Source organism: Penicillium brevicompactum, assembly GCF_028827555.1.
Source record: "Penicillium brevicompactum strain IBT 35665 chromosome Unknown utg000003l_segment0_segment0, whole genome shotgun sequence".
NCBI classification, from domain to species: domain Eukaryota; kingdom Fungi; phylum Ascomycota; class Eurotiomycetes; order Eurotiales; family Aspergillaceae; genus Penicillium; species Penicillium brevicompactum.
The window spans coordinates 492,293-509,479 of NW_026623206.1; the positions used below are offsets into that span (position 1 = coordinate 492,293).

At 51.6% G+C, this 17,187-nt stretch overlaps 8 protein-coding genes across 8 annotated transcripts; 5 read left to right on the forward strand and 3 right to left on the reverse strand.

Moving 5' to 3' along the window:
• Positions 1-26: 26 nt before the first annotated feature.
• Positions 27-524, reverse strand: N7506_004069 (uncharacterized protein; the record flags this gene model as incomplete). Its single annotated transcript, XM_056953364.1, has 1 exon — positions 27-524. One exon carries the CDS (start codon positions 522-524, stop codon positions 27-29), a length of 498 nt encoding a protein of 165 aa, XP_056812253.1.
• A 289-nt stretch (positions 525-813) lies between these two features.
• N7506_004070 (mitochondrial 54S ribosomal protein bL34m) lies at positions 814-1,302 on the forward strand (the record flags this gene model as incomplete). Its single annotated transcript, XM_056953365.1, has 2 exons — positions 814-884; positions 966-1,302. The coding sequence occupies 2 exons, from the start codon at positions 814-816 to the stop codon at positions 1,300-1,302; spliced, it is 408 nt and encodes a 135-aa protein (XP_056812254.1).
• Positions 1,303-1,711: 409 nt separating this feature from the next.
• N7506_004071 (putative zinc metalloprotease) lies at positions 1,712-4,985 on the reverse strand (the record flags this gene model as incomplete). Its single annotated transcript, XM_056953366.1, has 3 exons — positions 1,712-1,909; positions 1,966-4,037; positions 4,091-4,985. The coding sequence occupies 3 exons, from the start codon at positions 4,983-4,985 to the stop codon at positions 1,712-1,714; spliced, it is 3,165 nt and encodes a 1,054-aa protein (XP_056812255.1).
• A 658-nt stretch (positions 4,986-5,643) lies between these two features.
• Positions 5,644-8,262, forward strand: N7506_004072 (uncharacterized protein; the record flags this gene model as incomplete). Its single annotated transcript, XM_056953367.1, has 3 exons — positions 5,644-5,819; positions 5,877-7,397; positions 7,449-8,262. 3 exons carry the CDS (start codon positions 5,644-5,646, stop codon positions 8,260-8,262), a joined length of 2,511 nt encoding a protein of 836 aa, XP_056812256.1.
• Positions 8,263-8,647: 385 nt separating this feature from the next.
• N7506_004073 (WD repeat WDR12/YTM1 family ribosome biogenesis protein) lies at positions 8,648-10,175 on the forward strand (the record flags this gene model as incomplete). The annotated part of the gene is made up of 2 exons (XM_056953368.1): positions 8,648-8,771; positions 8,833-10,175. 2 exons carry the CDS (start codon positions 8,648-8,650, stop codon positions 10,173-10,175), a joined length of 1,467 nt encoding a protein of 488 aa, XP_056812257.1.
• Positions 10,176-10,526: 351 nt separating this feature from the next.
• On the reverse strand, positions 10,527-11,110 carry N7506_004074 (mitochondrial 37S ribosomal protein uS13m; the record flags this gene model as incomplete). The annotated part of the gene is made up of 4 exons (XM_056953369.1): positions 10,527-10,571; positions 10,665-10,931; positions 11,007-11,051; positions 11,108-11,110. 4 exons carry the CDS (start codon positions 11,108-11,110, stop codon positions 10,527-10,529), a joined length of 360 nt encoding a protein of 119 aa, XP_056812258.1.
• A 323-nt stretch (positions 11,111-11,433) lies between these two features.
• On the forward strand, positions 11,434-12,673 carry N7506_004075 (peptidylprolyl isomerase; the record flags this gene model as incomplete). The annotated part of the gene is made up of 8 exons (XM_056953370.1): positions 11,434-11,541; positions 11,622-11,699; positions 11,768-11,784; positions 11,848-11,951; positions 12,002-12,082; positions 12,135-12,198; positions 12,251-12,414; positions 12,507-12,673. The coding sequence occupies 8 exons, from the start codon at positions 11,434-11,436 to the stop codon at positions 12,671-12,673; spliced, it is 783 nt and encodes a 260-aa protein (XP_056812259.1).
• Positions 12,674-13,603: 930 nt separating this feature from the next.
• N7506_004076 (DEAD/DEAH box helicase) lies at positions 13,604-15,691 on the forward strand (the record flags this gene model as incomplete). Its single annotated transcript, XM_056953371.1, has 2 exons — positions 13,604-13,791; positions 13,852-15,691. 2 exons carry the CDS (start codon positions 13,604-13,606, stop codon positions 15,689-15,691), a joined length of 2,028 nt encoding a protein of 675 aa, XP_056812260.1.
• Between the last annotated feature and the right edge of the window lie 1,496 nt (positions 15,692-17,187).

The following is a 17,187-nucleotide window of genomic DNA, read 5'->3' on the forward strand; positions in this document are numbered from 1 at the left end:
GCATCAACGCCCAAATATATCACATTTTAATCAGAGTCCTCCTCAGCCTTAGCCTGAGCCTTCCCCTTCTTCTCTGCCAATCGTCTCTCCTTCTTCTTGCGCTTGCGCTCCTCCTTATCAATGCCATCTTCCTGAACAGCAAAGGCCTCGGCCTCTCCATCAAAGTCGGCATCGTCCATAGCAAGATCTTGGTCCTCTTCCTCCTTGGGCGCAACCTCGGCGGCAACTTCCGTGTAGTCCTCACCGGGGTTCTGCTTAGCGACAGTCAGATCGCGACCCAGAAGCTCTCCTGCCAAACCTGCTTGCACGCGCTTCAGGTTGTGCAGAATTAGGTTTGGCGCTGAGGCGGTTGTTCGCGAGATGGGGCCGTGCTCGCTGATGCCGGCGTTTGGTTGCAGCGCGGGATCCGTGTTTGCGCGATCTAGGTAGGCGCGAAGAAATTCTTGTGCTTGCGCCTGGGTGATTGGTGTGGTGCTCTCCACTGAAGTTGGTGGGAGGGCTCGGGGGCCTGAGAAGAATGCCATTTTGTGGATTTGGTGGTCTGGTCGGAGGAGGAATGTAGGGTGGCGACAATGGAGTAGAGTTTCCTTTTGGTTTGCGAGAATTGGTATAGATTATACCACCAGGTCAGCGTGGACTAGGAGTAGTACTGAGGTTTAGACGGACAAAGTCGAGCATTTCGCATGGGAACAAAAAAAGGTCGGCGTGGACGGGACGCTAATCCCGATCGGGCCATACCTTAGTTTTCTGTCTTCCGACGCCGCGTCTTGTCACCTCCAACTTCAAAGCCATCTTCAATTCCCACAGAGCATCATGTTCTGCCTCTGCCCCAGGGCTGTGCCCTCAGCCTTCCGGGCTACCGCTATGCGAACCCCAGTCAACAGGTATGCACTACCACCAATCCCTCACTGCATCCAAAGCAATCATATAGGAATCATGTCTCGCTAACACCTACATTGTGACAGACTCTCTCAAATACCCCAACAAAGCACACCCTCCACAATGCTCTCATCCCGAGCTTTCTCTTCTCTTCTATCCACACCACGCCTCCAACCTACACTCGGCGCCCGCCTCCCCTCAACTACGCTCTCCTCGCCGCTGTCCTCTCTCCTCTCCCGGGTCCCCCAGCAGTCCCGTTCATTCTCTGCAAGTGCCTCACTCGGTGTGCGCCGTGTGACATTCCGCCCATCACGACGAGTTCAGAAGCGCCGTCATGGCTATCTTGCGCGCAAGAAAGACAGGAACGGACGCAAGATCCTGGTGCGGAGGACCATGAAGGGCCGAAAGGAGCTCAGCTGGTAATTGCTTTTCATCTCAAATGAAGCCAAAATACAGATGGCGTTAGTTTGACAGGGGATCGTCTCCCGTCCCCTGTGTCATGGCAGGGTTGCCATGTAGATATCATGGATCGCAACTGTTCGGTATCCTTTCGGGCCGTTGCGAGATTGTGAGGCCTAGACAAGATGAGCGTGGTAGATCTTGTCAGGCATGTACCATATTTACCTCTACAGGGTGTGTGAGACTACATTTTCATATAGTGCGAATCATTTCCAACTTTCTGTTCAGCTGTGATTGCTATGTACTTGAAGGTACAAGCGCGAAAGCCAAAAAGAGTAGACTGTCAGGGACATCACGGTTCAAACATGGGAAAGCTTGGCACCGTCCATCTATTTGATCTACTGTGGTTTTCGTAGATGAATCATCTCAACATTTAATCATCGTCTTCGTCCTCGTCATCCTCACTGCCCTCGGAGTCAGTCTCGGATTCATCATCATCCTCGTCTTCATCGTCATCGTCATCCTCGTCCTCGTCCTGGCCGTCAAGCTTCAGACCGTAGTCATCCTCGAACTCCTTGAGAGGCTGGACAACAGGGGTGAAGCCGGATGCCTCGAAGCCCTGTTTGATAGCCTGGTTCTGATGTTAGTACATGTCCACAGTAAAATCCGGAAGTTCAGTATACATACATCTTCCAACACGGTTGCGCAAGTAATGACCATGTTGGCTGTCTTAGGAGCAAACATCGGCAAGAGAATATCGCGCAGAGCACCCTTGATTTGATCAACAGTGATGGCGCGCACATTCTTGAGCATCTTCTCCTTGTAGTCGCTGGGCAAGTTACGCACGACCTGGCGGATGAAACTGCCCTGCGCGGCACTAGCGGCAGTCATCTGCTCATTCGCAAAGTTAACGACAATGCTGCTGATAGCACCCTCCAGCATCAGGGGATCGAAAGCCGTAGCACCAGACAGATGATCCTCGACAATCTGCTTGCTAGACTCGAAAGCCTTGTGTGCGTTAGGCGAACGGTACACATCGAAGTTGACAAAGCCAGTATCAATGTTGTAGCTGAAGTTGGTGCCGTACGCCAGACCAGTTCCACGAACAGCAACCCAGAGGGGACCCTCGACGGCGTTCATGTAGGAGATTGCGACCAGAAGAGCAGGCAAGCTGGGGTGATCGTAGGAGTCCAGACCACGGCCGGTAGCGTAGGCGAAGGAAGAGTCGACCGTTGGCATGGGGACGATGTAAGACTTGCCGCCAATGTTCTTACCAGCCTCGCTGAGGCGAGCCCGGCGGTTGGTGATGGGGCGCAGATCAGTACTGGCGCCGAGGGTCTCGGCGAAAGGCTTCCAAGCCGAGACAGGGTTCTTCAGCTTCTCGAGGTCCGCAATTACGATGACGCGGACGTTGTCAGGCTGGAAGAGTGAGTTTCGGATTTCCTCCATGCGGCTGACGATCTCATCAGGCTTGTCAGCAAGCAGGCGCTTGACACGCTTGAGGTAGCGAGCCTTGACCAGAGTAGAACGAGCGCGAACAATGGACTCATTCGCATAGTGGACCATCACATGGGCTGCGGCGAGCATGTCGTCACCGCTGCGCTTGGAGTCGGGCACATCGGCCAAAAGACGAGTGTTGATTGCACGGAGTCTTTCAACGTCGAAGATGGAGTTCCATGACAGCTCCTGCAACCAGGCGATGGCGTTGTCATACTTCTCCAGCTCGACCTGGAATGAAACGCGAAGCATTTCCGAGTTTCCGAGTCCACGGGCTGTCTCCATCGAGTATCCAACGGTGTCGCGCTCCAATTGCACGACAACTTGCTCGAAGTCAATGGTCTTGCCGTCACGTTGAACAGGAATGTTGAAGAATGCCTCTGTATAGATGGACAGCAAGGGACGCAGCTGAACGGGCACAGAATCAGCCGAGATGAGGACAGCCAGCTGCACAAAGCTGCTGGGGATGTGCTCGAAGTGAATGAAGAGAGACGAGTCTGACTTGTCAGCGTCGATGAGCTTCTGGATCTTGTTGTCGGGACGTCCAGCCTTCAAAGCAGCACCGGAGCGAGCCGTGGTTGTGTCCATAAAGTGGATTGACTCGGTGCCAGGAATGGCGAACTCTTCAAGCAACTCCTGTGGAATTGGCTTGTCATTCTCTGCCTTAGCCTTCTCGAGCTTATCGGCGAGCTCTTGCAGGCCCTTCTCGCCAAGACGCTCTTTCTGAGCAGCTGCGCGATCCTCCTCATCCTTCTTCAGTGTCTCGGACATCTTTTGAGACGGAACACCCAAGATGGTAACGTGGGCCGCATCGGAGATATACTTCTTGATGAAGGCTCGCCATTGGTCTTCAGTCCAGTTCTCGAGAACATCGTACTCCTTCAAAGTCGCAACGTCCATCATGGTGGATCCATCGCGCTTGCCGAACAGGAAATCGGAAATCACGTACTCCGCGAACGAGGAGGCCGAGGTCTCGGTTGAGAACTTCCAAGTTCGGCGCTGACGATCGATGCACTCCTTCAAATACTGCAAATCCAGCTCCTTGTCCATGGCCTCCTTGAGGATTTCGAAGAATCTCTTTTCAACCTTCTCTAAGCTCTCTGTCTCAACACTGGTCAGTGTGAAGCGGATCTCTATGCTAGGGTGGTCTTCGGTGGCATAGTAGACGGCACTGGCAAGTTGTTCCTTCTCAACGATAATGTTCTCCAGCAGGGCTGCAGATGAGCCTGCCAGATATAGAAGAGATACATTGAGAGCCCCCGCTATATTATTGTTAGTGTGAAAATTCCTGATTGAGAAGTTGTGGCGAACATACACTGAACTGGATCCGTGCAATCGGGTCCGATGAACCGGATCTCGATTTCACCAAATGATTCGTCCTCTTCGGGGAATTCAACTCTCTGGATGGTTGACTTAGCCAAAGGAGGAGCCTGCTTGGAATCCACCCAGGGTCTCTTAAATGGCGCCTCTGGGCTGGGGATAACATCAAGAATAGTTTCTTCAAACTTGTCCAGGATGTCCAACATGTTGTTCTGGTCGACCTCTCCGGTTATGATCAGACACAGATTCTTGGGCTGATACATCTCACGGTGGAACTCGCGGATCCGCTCCGCAGATAGCACACGAAGCTGTTCCATCATACCTCCGGTCTCATAACGGAAGCCTACACCTGGGGGGTAGATCAATCGACGGGCTGCCAAATCCATCAGCTCGGCAGCATCGTTCTGCACACCCTGCATCTCCGAGTACACAACACCGGCGTCATTTCCAGATCCATCGACGTGGTGTACCTCAGTGTAGCAACCTTCGTCCGTCAAGGTAGGGGCAATAACATGCTCCAGGTAAACAGGCAGGATACGCGCAAAACCCTCCCAGCCAGCGGTATCCAGTGTGTAGGCAGTGTGGTCAGTTGCGGTCCATGCATTGGTGCTGGAGTACACGCGAGTGGCTAGCTTATCCAAGAAACCCTTGTAGCGGTAATTGCGGGATCCCATGAAGCACAAGTGCTCCAAGGTGTGGGGAGCGCCCGAATCATCGTGAATCTCAGTTGCAAGAACAAAGTAGCCATTGACCTTGGGGCCAGGCTGGTCAATGACGACCACTCTCATGCCGGTACGTTGTGATTCATACTGAGTGAACTCGCTCGGCGAGTAATCAGGCTTGAACTGCTGTAGCAGTTTGAAGTGACTGTTCTGCGCCGAGGGCGACATATTGATCAATGGGACACGCCCGGTGAATAGACTTCGCCGGAAGCTTGAACTGTAGCTTGCGATTAGCAAGTTTCTCGATACATCGCAAACAAATAAAACCCGATACGAATCCTTTCCCCGGAGACGACCAAGGTGTCCACTGGAGATCGGGTCGAAAAGAGAGCGATAATAGTGACAAGCAAGATATTCGGAATTAAGCGCTTAAAAAAGGACGTATCTTGAAGCGGGATGCCATCATTGAAGAGGGGCAGAGAATTTGGAGGGGCAGAAAGTCATCAACACCACGAACGCAGTCACATACTTACAGAGAGAGAATTGCCCGATGCAGGCGAGTCAGTGGGAGCAGAGACACGATGAGTCCTGATTAATTTCTGTGTTGGGCCCAGGCGGAGTTTGGGTCCCGTCTTCCTTACAAAGCGACCAGAGCAGTGCTATAACAAAGAGATGAAGTGCAGCCAATTAGAGAAGAAATCTGTGATCTCTTTCCAGCTGCCCTTTTCTTGGAACTTTTCGAGTCTTTTAGAACAATCCCAATAATACGAACTACACAATGTAGAGAAACACGTGGGGCGGTGACGCCTGAAGTCACGGGTTGTTGACGTTGTCCGCTACCTCCCCGTGCTCTCCCCATTCGTTACATCTACGGAACATAGGCGTCATGCCAGGAACTACTGGAGACGAAGAATTGTGCCAAGCGGTCCTGGGCTTTGTCACAGATGGCTCCTATCCTGACGAGAAGGTGGTTGCGGCCGATTTCGCGCCAGCTGCCCTCGCTCGGGAATTGGAGCTCATAGCGAAAGCCCGCGAACAGGTAGAGGTACAGCACTCTGCGCAGTACGTTTGATTTTGTGATTGCTAATATTGATCGTCACTTGACTAGAATGAAATCAGCTCCCTGAGTCGAGAGAATACCTTCGACGCCGATGATTGGATTGTCCAAGCCAAACAGCTCCACGCCGACATTGAACGATCAAGATTAACGGCGCGAGAAATTGTTGCACAGCATGAACACACCGGACCCTTGCAGGCGAATGTCGAAGACGCCAAGGCGAAAGTCGCATTAGTGGACACGGAGATTGCCTTCAACGAGGCCGTGACAGGTACACTGGAGGAGGTACAACGACTGTGTCAGCAATTGGAAACTGGTCGAACTGCCCTTAGAAATGGCGATATCAAAGTCGCCATCGAGCACTTGGAGTCTACCCACGCGGCCGTTGGAAAAGATGCCTTCTTTACCAACACAAATGTGATGAGTATACTAGCTGATGAGGTGGCCTTATTGCGATCAGAAATCACAGAGGCACTTCAAAAGCGATGGGCGGATCAGCTAAAGGTCGACCGATCCCAAGGCGAGTTTCAGGTTTTCAACGCCGGCGAAGATACCATCGACAACACGATTGTGTCGCTTGCTCAACTCGAAATTCTTACTTCAGCCAATGAGAAGTTCCAAAGGGATTTCTTTTCTGCGATAATCAGTCCGATCTTGCTTCCTCGCCCTGACGGCACTAGCCAGGGTGTGGTAGTGTCAGAGTCTAATATTCGAATTGAGCCCCAGCCCTCAAAAGCAACGGCATTGGAAACATTGAAACGTCTATCCATCGTGTTGGGCTATCTGCGTGAACATTTACCCACGTTGGTATCTGCGGCACTCTCTGACACATTCATCCCGAAGCTTTCTTCAAAGACAATCTCGGAGTGGCTTTCCCAGGCGATTCCAACTGACCTGGATGGTCTTGCTGATTTCGAAATTCTCCTGGATCACATCTTGGAGTTCACGCAGAAGGTCGAGTCCTGGGGCTGGAGTGGCCAAGAAGAACTCGTATCATGGGTGAATCAAGCTCCGCGTCTGTGGTTGACCCGACGTCGAGTGGATTCCCTTGATAGCGTTCGAAAGGCCCTCGCTGCTAGCCAAGGCACAACAAAGAAAGTTGAGCGAATTGAAAAGGAGAAGGTGTCCCAAGCTGACGGTGCTCTCCTGGAAAATGCCGTCAATGATGACTGGGATGCCGGCTGGGATGACGATAAGGAAGATGTTAAGTCTGAAAAAGCAGCAACAAATCCCGAGGATGAAGAAGACGTCAGTGCGTGGGGTCTTGATGATGATGAGACCGATGCAATTCAAGAAGAGAAGAAAGCAGATCAAACTGCTGCGTATGTTGCAGAAGGGGACGACGATGCTGATGATGCTTGGGGCTGGGGCGACGATGAAGAGGAAGGACAGACAGCCGACACTCAGCCAGTCCACCCACAGAACCCTTCGTTGACCGCAACAGAGAAAAAGTCCGTGGTTGGGTCTGCTTCCCCCAAAGAGGTTACTCTGAAGGAAGTGTTCACCATCACCGACATTCCTGAGTCGGTTCTTAACATTGTTCAACAGCAAATCGCTGATTCGAAGGACATTTCGCAACCCTTGTAAGTCATACAACGATGCCAAACAATCTAAAAACATACTAATGGACGCAGACATGCCAAGTCTCGGGTAGCCTCGTCTGGTGCGGGTCTGCTTGCACTCCCAACATTGATCTTGGCTATGTTCAAAGCTACATCATCTACTTTTTACGCGCTGAAACTCAACTCAGGCCAGATGTATCTCTACAACGACAGCTTGTACCTCTCTGACGAGATTCGAAAGCTGGTTGAAGAGCATGGACTGTCCAGGCTCCAACCTGATGTTGAGGCTCTGGAGAAATTCGGCAAACTAGCCTATAGCAAAGAAATGCAGACCCAACGAACGATTGTCACCGATCTGTTAGATGGGGCCCAAGGATTTGGACAGTGCTCTGAGCAACCTTTCCAATCAGACTGTGAGAACTCTGTCAGCGTGACTGTTGCCAGAATCCGCGATGTTTACAAGGAATGGCAACCCGTTTTGTCTCACTCTGCACTGCTGCAATCTGTGGGATCTCTTCTGTCCACGGTTATCAACAAGGTTATCATTGATGTCGAGGACTTGGGCGATATCTCGGAAGATCAATCCAAACAACTGGTTTCTTTCTGTAACCAGATCTCCAAGTTGGAAGACCTCTTCCTGCCAGAGAACGGCGACTCCGGAGCACTACCTGTCACTGCTATCTATGTCCCGAGCTGGCTTCGCTTCCAATACTTGGTCAACATCTTGGAAAGCTCCCTTGCTGATATCAAGTTCCTTTGGCTTGAAGGGGAGTTGGGCTTGGAGTTCTCTGTTGAGGAAGTGATTGACCTGATTGAGGCATTGTTTGCGGAGTCTGACTACCGTCGGCGTGCTATTTCAGAAATTCGCAGAGCACCAAGAGGCTGAGCATATCTAGGCTGGCATCTTCCCATTCGTGTGTAAATTATATGAAATTCAACCCCTCATTTACCATTCGTTGGACTTTTCCTAAGATGATTGTGCAAATGCCTGTAGTCGTATAGATAACCTTCCTCGGGATTCCGTCGTGCATATCTTGCTCCACGGGGTTGAGAATTGGAGAAAATGAACCATGCATTCCGTTGGCTGCAATTCACCCTGCTATTTGTGAAGCCAAATCGCAGCATGCAGAGTATAAAGTGGAGGTATCTCCGCGCTCTGCGCGAGTGTGCCGCATCGGTCACCGTATTTTTCCTCACCCGCCGAAAATGCGACAGCCACCGAAAAAAGATTCCATCTGTAACATCGGCAGCAATTTGATCTCGATTTTACAATGAGTGAAGATTTCAACACAGCTGCAGCTGAGCCTGCGCAGAGGCAGGTTCGAGTGCAGCTCGTCAGCCAGCAGGAGGATATTGCTCTGCCTGAAAGCACCGGCCCAATTCTGGTTCCCACTGGTAAGAAACCAATCGCCGATCTCATTTGCCATGCTTTGAGTACTAATTCAGGATTGAAAAGGTCTTCGCCGATATGCGCTGTCGACATTGGTCAACAACCTTCTCTCCAGCGAGAAGCCCATTCCTTTTGAGTTTTTGATCAATGGACAATTTTTGCGAACTTCTATCGATGAATATCTGGTTGACAATGGTATCTCCGCTGAGACAACTCTCGAGATCGAATACGTCCGGGCTTTGATTCCTCCTCTGCACATCGCTTCTTTCCAACACGACGACTGGGTTGGTGCCACGGATGTGCTTTCCAAGACCTCGCCTGCTGCATCATGGGCCTCAGGTGCCACTTTCACCCCGGGTCAAGAGCGAATCCTGTCCGGAAGTTATGATGGCTTGCTTCGCATCTGGAATATGTCTTCTGAAACCATCGCGACATCTCCAGCCGCTGCCGACGGAGGTCACACTGCCTCTATCAGAGCAGCCAAGTTCGTTTCTCCGAACCAGATCGCATCCGCAGGTCTCGATCGCACCGTACGACTATGGAAGTATACCGAGGAAGAAGGCGGTTTTGCTGGAAAGATCTCCCCCCAATTGGAGTTGTACGGCCACAAGTCTGGAATCGAGTCACTGGCTGTCCACGCCAAGTCTAACCGTCTGTTGACTGGTTCTTCAGACCACAATGTTGGTTTCTGGTCAACCAAGAAGGCCGACGGCACACCTGCCCCCGAGAACTTGCTTCCATCTAGCAACGCCCGCAACACTAAGCGTCGCAAGCTGAACACATCTGTCACCACCCCCCAGCGCGGCCCCTTGTCCCTGATGTCGGGCCACACCGCGCCCGTCTCTGCTGCTATCTTTGATGGAAAGGACGCCACTGTCGGTTACTCTGCGTCTTGGGATCACTCCGTGCGAACCTGGGATCTGGTCACGGGTTCTCTTGTCGACACTCGCACTACATCACACTCGCTTCTTTCCCTCGAGCACCTCCCCGAACTTAGCCTTTTGGCTGCCGGTACTGCCGCCCGCCACATCACTCTGATTGACCCCCGTGCGTCTGCCACCACTGTGGCTGCCATGACCCTTCGAGGCCACACCAATGCTGTTGTGAGCCTGGCTCGTGACCCGCACAGCACATACGGTCTGATTAGCGGTAGCCACGACGGCACATGTCGCATTTGGGACATTCGGTCCACCAAGACTGACAAGGAAGGTGTTGTTGGTGAGAGCGTGTATTCGATCACCCGCAAGAGTCTCGAGGAGGAGGGCAAGTCCGACAGCAAGCGCGTTGGCGGTGAAGGTGTCAAGGTCTTCAGCGTATGCTGGGACAAGACTGTTGGCATTGTCAGCGCGGGTGAGGATAAGCGGATTCAAATCAACCGCGGCGAAGGCGTTCTGTCTTCAAAGGAATGAGTGCACATATGGACCTGGCGTTTTAACACTTGATTGAGGGCAAAAGTTTAGACTATCATATATTTATTCTACCTATAATCCATCTTCACGTAGATTCCTGCCTCTAGGATCATCCATGCCAGAACATGCACAGGTGGTCCGGTAGTAGCTACGATAGTGATGCCCACATATCAAGTCAAAACTTTCGTTACCCCAAGTTTATCTAGCCTATAATACATACATAGAGGAATTCCATTCACATACAAACTGGCAACTTGAATGTTGCCAGGAATCAAAACGCCGTTCCATGCCTCTCACGCAAAAAATATGTGAGACAATCCCATAAGAGCAAAGACAGAGCACAATTCGACTTTACAGCCGGCGCTCCATACGGTTCAGCCGGATAGGAGTTTTGATCTGCGATGTTGTCAGTCAAGTCTCGCATGATGGATTCATTGCACCAAGATGATTGGACTTCGGCAATGTAGTGTAGAAAGCAATTGGACTTACCTGGGTGCGAGTGCGCTGTCCTCTCACGGGCAAACCGAGCGCATGACGTCGACCACGGTAGGTACCAGTCTCTTTCAGACGCTTGATGTTGTTAAGGATATCTCGGCGCAGGTCGTTCTCAATCTTCATTTCCGAAAGCACGGCAGTGAGGTCGAGGACCTGCTTGTTGGCGAGCTCACCAACACGGCATGTTGGGTGGATGTTGAAGCGGGCGAGGAGACGGCTGGAAGTGTCTGGGCCAACTCCGAAGAAGCCTTGGAGAGATTTCTGTTCCGACCATTCGCGTTAGTCGATCTGTTGAGAGCGTAGAGTGAGATTGCGGCGCATTGAGGGTTGGCTTGCCTTGAGCAGGTTCCGCTCGGGGAAGTTGACTCCTAGAATGAAAACCTTCAATGCTGTTAGAAATCTGGGAAATTCCAAGTCTGTACAATATATCAACATACCATCTTGAAATGTATTGACGGGCGTATGTCCTAACGATAGGGTTCGTCACTTGTTGCTTGTGAACTCCGGAAGGAAATTATGGCATTAACAATTTTCCGGTGTGCATTTGCAAAATCACCGTATTTACACTTTGGATTACCGTAATTATCGTAACAAATGCCAGGGCCCAACCTTATTTTTGATCTGCATATTGAAAATTACGTTTCCAGAAGTGGAGTCCCTGTCCGCTCTCCGCACGCCAATTGCAAGCTGGCCTTCTTCCCCTCTCAATTGCTTCGCCTTCTCCTTTCATTGTATCTGTTTAGATCAGTGACAATCAGCAAGCATGTATTTCCGCAACATTTTCCTGTCTCTCTTCTTGGTCTTTGTCCTTGGCTTTGCCTTGGTCCAGGCCGAGTCTAAGGAGCCTCGCGGCCCCAAGATCACTAACAAGGTGAGCATCATGGATATCTTCTCTGGACATTTTGTTATCTTCTGGTATTGCTGCGAGCAATTGCTAACTGGCAGCCATAGGTCTACTTTGATATTCAGCATGGAGACGAATCTCTTGGCCGCATTGTGATGGGCTTGTACGGCAAGACCGTTCCTGAGGTTCGTACAGTCATGTCCCCAATGAAACATCAATTGATGCATGTTGCTGACATTTGAGGTTTCAAAAGACTGCTGAGAACTTCCGGTATGGCTGATTGCTCTATGCTGGCCCTCAACCTTCGTCCTCCATATACTGACCCACTTCCAGCGCTCTGGCTACCGGCGAGAAGGGCTTCGGCTACCAGGACTCTACCTTCCACCGTGTGATCAAGGACTTCATGATCCAGGGTGGTGACTTCACCAGGGGCGATGGTATGTCGACTTCCAGCCATATTCAATTACCCGTTCTTAACAGCAGATAGGTACTGGCGGCAAGTCTATCTACGGCAACAAGTTCAAGGATGAGAACTTCAAGCTTCGCCACACCAAGAAGGGCCAACTGAGTAAGCATACGATTCATCTGGTTGAGTGTCAGCATATTCTGACAATCAGCAGGCATGGCCAACGCTGGCAAGGACACCAACGGCTCCCAGTTCTTCATCACCACCGCCATCACCTCGTACGTATTCTCTCTAAATCGGCTGGTTTGAACTTCGACTGACTCTGCGTAGGTGGCTCGATGGTCGCCACGTCGTGTTCGGTGAGGTCCTCGAGGGTTACGACATCGTTGACAAGATCCAGAATGTGCCCAAGGCTTCTGGTGACAAGCCCAAGGAGGCGGTCAAGATCGTGAAGAGCGGTGAGCTCGAGGTGGAAGCCGAAACCGAGGACAAAGGTAGCCGCGATGAACTCTAGACAGGTGACCACCTGTGCGCTATACTCCTCTGCTGCTGGTCGGAAGTGGCTGATGATGCTGGATCTCTCAAGAACTTGACCAAGAACCGGTTGCTGCCGATAAGGCCCCCGAGGCTGCTACAACGTCCTATCCTTTGCAGCCATTTGTGATCTTCTTCATCTTGGTTGCTGTTGTAGGTGTCTGGGCTGCCCGCCGACGTGGCCAGCAGCCACTAGAGAAGGAGCAGTATGATGCCTAAATTGAGTGTGATAGAATTGATACATGAGAAATGCATTATTTGCTGGGCTTATCTGACCCCTTGCAGTGATCTCATCGTCGTCTGAGCACCTTCTCATGACCAATGTGTGATATATAGTTCTAGTCACTTGATCTTAGCAGTAAGTGACGACACATGTCCGAGGGAAATCTGACTTTCGGTGCACAGTCAACCCTGGAGCGATCCATGCTGTCATCGACCAATCAAATCATCGTACACTGGTCTTAGTCACCAACGTCAGCCAACTGGCAAGTACCTAATAAGAAATTTCTTCGTGGCGGTCAGTACCTGTTCAGTACCTCAATCATACACTGATACACACCTTACTTCCAAGTCTCTTGTAAGTATTGACGCCCCCCGTATCACATCCATACCTCTCAGTACGAGGGTACGGCCACTCTACCTGCCAACACACAGGCCACACAGCACCACAACCCTGTACCCAGGAAGTACTCCAACTTTTGCATGATTTGCCTCCTTCCCACAACGTCTTCCTCCACTCTTCTTCTTGACTCGAACCTCTCTATCCCTTTTTCTTTTTCACCTCTCTTTTTTTTTCTCTGTGTGCCATAGAGTTTTTTAGATCTGGGAGATTTGCATTTTCCATCTTCTCTGTGGTTTCTCTGAGCTTTCGTGTTTGCCACTCAATCTTTTTTTTTTATTGAGTGAAACAGAAAAGCTACTTGATCTTCTCAACGTCTCTCTCTTTTTTCTGAAGGTATCTTAAATATTTCCTTGTCTTTTGCGTGTTATCCTGTTTTGAAAACTACGTGCGCCTTATCTATCCCCCACGAAACTCTTCGGTGAAGCAAAAAAAAAAAACTGTTCGCATTCATCATCCCTGTGTTCACCCTCCGCGCAAGCATCTGACACGTTTTTTTCGCCCTCCGTTATAGAAATCCAACCGCAAAAATGGCCGACGGTTTGCAAATGGGAAATCTTTCCCTCAACGAGTCTCAGCACGCCCCCCAGGGCAACGCTCCTGGTCAAGGACGTGCCGCCTACATTCCTCCTCACCTCCGTGGTCGCGGCGGTCCCGCCCCCGGCCCTGGCCCTGCTGCTGACGGCCCTACTCCCGGTGGTTCCTTTGACGGTCCTCGGTACAGTATCCAAAACTCTCATTTTGGTGTCTCTCGACTAATTCCGAATTGATTCTCCAGAAACGGTCCCGGTGGCGGCAACTGGGCCAACGCCAACGCTCCTAACTTTAACCCTCGCCCTAACGGTATGACCAACTGGACCCCTGATGGACGCACCCGACCTTTCAATCCCCATGCTTACGGACACCCAGGATCATCTTACAGCGGCGGCGGCGGTAACTTCAGTGGTGGCGGCGGTGCTCAGCAAGGCCGCGGCTCTGGTGATGGCCAGTGGCGCGACGGCAAGCACATTCCTGGCCCCGCCAATGCTCGCGTGGAGCGTGAACTTTTCGGTGTTCCCAACGACCCCTCCAAGCAGCAGACCGGTATCAACTTCGCCAACTACGATGATATCCCCGTCGAGGCTTCCGGTAACGATGTCCCCGAGCCCGTTACTCAGTTCACCAACCCCCCTCTGGACGACCACTTGATTGCCAACATCAAGCTCGCCAGCTACGTTATTCCCACTCCAGTCCAAAAGTACTCTGTGCCCATTGTCATGAACGGCCGTGATCTGATGGCTTGTGCCCAGACCGGTTCCGGAAAGACCGGTGGTTTCCTTTTCCCCATTCTTTCCCAGGCTTTCCAGAACGGACCTTCCGCTACCCCTGTCCAGGGCGGCGGTGGTGGTCAATTCTACGGCCGTCAGCGCAAGGCCTACCCCACTTCCCTCATCCTTGCTCCCACCCGTGAGCTGGTTTCTCAGATCTTCGACGAGGCCCGCAAGTTCGCTTACCGCTCTTGGGTCCGTCCTTGTGTTGTGTACGGTGGTGCCGACATTGGTTCTCAGCTGCGCCAGATCGAGCGTGGTTGTGATCTCCTCGTTGCCACCCCCGGTCGTCTCGTCGATCTGATCGAGCGTGGCCGTATCTCCCTCGCTAACATCAAGTACCTTGTTCTCGACGAGGCTGATCGCATGCTTGACATGGGTTTCGAGCCCCAGATTCGCCGCATTGTCGAGGGCGAGGACATGCCCGCTGTCCAGGACCGTCAGACCCTCATGTTCTCCGCCACCTTCCCCCGCGACATCCAGATGCTTGCACGTGATTTCCTGAAGGACTACATTTTCTTGTCCGTCGGTCGTGTTGGTTCTACCTCCGAGAACATCACCCAGAAGGTTGAGTACGTTGAGGATGCTGACAAGCGTTCCGTTCTGCTCGATATTCTCCACACCCACGGCAGCACTGGTCTGACCCTGATCTTCGTCGAGACCAAGCGTATGGCCGACTCGCTCTCCGACTTCCTCATCAACCAGCGTTTCCCTGCTACTGCCATTCACGGTGACCGCACCCAGCGCGAGCGTGAGCGTGCTCTCGAGCTCTTCCGTAACGGTCGCTGCCCCATCCTCGTGGCCACCGCCGTTGCTGCCCGTGGTCTCGATATCCCTAACGTGACCCACGTCATCAACTACGATCTTCCCACCGACATCGATGACTACGTTCACCGTATTGGTCGTACCGGTCGTGCCGGTAACACTGGTATCGCCACTGCTTTCTTCAACCGTGGCAACCGCGGTGTTGTTCGTGATCTGCTTGAGCTCCTCAAGGAAGCCCACCAGGAGGTCCCCTCTTTCCTCGAGAGCATTGCTCGTGAGGGCAGCGGATTCGGCGGCCGTGGCCGTGGTGGTGGTGGCCGTGGCCGTGGTGCTGCTGCTACTCGTGATGTTCGTCGCACTCCTGGCGGCATGGGTATGGGTGGCTCCTTCGGCGGCGGCGGTTACGGCGCTGGCGGTGGTGCTCCTTCCTACGGCGGTGGCGGTGGCTACGGCGGTGCTGCTGCTCCCTCCTACGGCGGTGGTTACGGCGGCGGCGGTAGCTACGGCAACCCCTCTGGCTCATCCGGCCCCTCTTCCTGGTGGTAAACTCGTCGTGGTCCTTTGACGAGGCCGCTGAGTCTGATTTGCTCCATCGCTATTTTTCCTTGTGTTTCCTTGACGGATACGATCAGAACGAGTCCTTGGGTTTCCTCTCTTCCCCCTGTTATTCCTCCCAGGGACGGCTTTGTCATGACTGCCACGACTTTTCTTAGCTTGTTTAGATTCTTGTTCTCCTTCCAGTGCGCATGTTTTAATGTTTTCTTCACTTTGCTGTTCCACCCGTGCCTCCTCGCTGTTCTATGGGCTTCGGCTGCCCTGCATGGACAGGAGGCATACGCGCAATGCGGTCTTACGATAATGCTCTGAGAGGACGTTTCTTCTTGAGCAGGTTGTGATCCACATTGCATGAACATCATAGAATGCGTTGTCTTTCCTCTTTCTTTGCTTTTTGTTTTTTGCCCCTACGTCCGCTCTCGTCAGATACCCCTTATGTTCGAGCGTTCCTACCGGGACACGTTCGAGTGACGCGCGTGCGCCGAGCGGAGAATGATGACTTTTCATCATCCCGAAAAGTTCTCGTTTTTCTATTCGCATCTATCTCGGTGTTGTTGTAGCTGCATTGATTGTGCGGCATAGACTTTTTACAGCGTCGGTATCTCATGGCGGACTTTGTTGCCTGCGTTCTGCTTTTCGAATGACTTCTCCGGGTTTCATGGTGTGACCATCAAAACGAAAACATGGTATTCTTTGCATTCTGTATGGCGTTGGCTTGATGTCCGGGGTCCGTGGAGGCTGATTGTTTCCGAGCGGGAGCACTTTGCTTTTATTTCCTATCATTTTTCTCGGACCGAGGATTGTCACCGCCGCTTTAGTATGTGTTATGGGTTCTCTCGACTGGGAACACACAAAAGGATTATGGCCGCGAGAAGGAAAGTTCTCTTATCCAATGCAATTTCGAACAATCCTCTTCATATTCGTCTTGTAGTTGAGTAGGTACTGAGGTTCATCTTATAGTAGTGAGCATGGAACATGGAGTATCAAGTCGTTATGTTATATGATGCGTTTTATATACAACGATTAGGAATATGAAGTCTAACTATTACAATTTACGTATATAGTGTATTTTGGTATCAACAATGTCACGATCGAGGAATAAAAAAAGAATGCCTCCCACTAAATAAAAAGGCAAATAGGCCATCTAACCGAAGCACGTACAAGAATGCATGGTTATAGTGCGTGGCATTATGCCGCAAAGAATCTCACGGGTAGATATCACAGCTATTAGACCTCACTCTCGGCACTGCTTTATTCCTCATTTTTCCCGAAACTCTCTGCCTTTTTTCCTTTTGACCCTTGGCACTCCTTCTTGTTTTGTGTGTTTTTGGCCTGTTTCCATTCATCCTTTCTCTCTTTTTCGTCCCATCGTACTTTGTACTTCGGCTGCAATCATTCATCCGCGCCTCCTAGGGGGCAGCTCTACCCCAACCTCCGATCTCTCTGGATTTGATCGCGAACGAAGTCATCGCCCACAGCCATCCGAG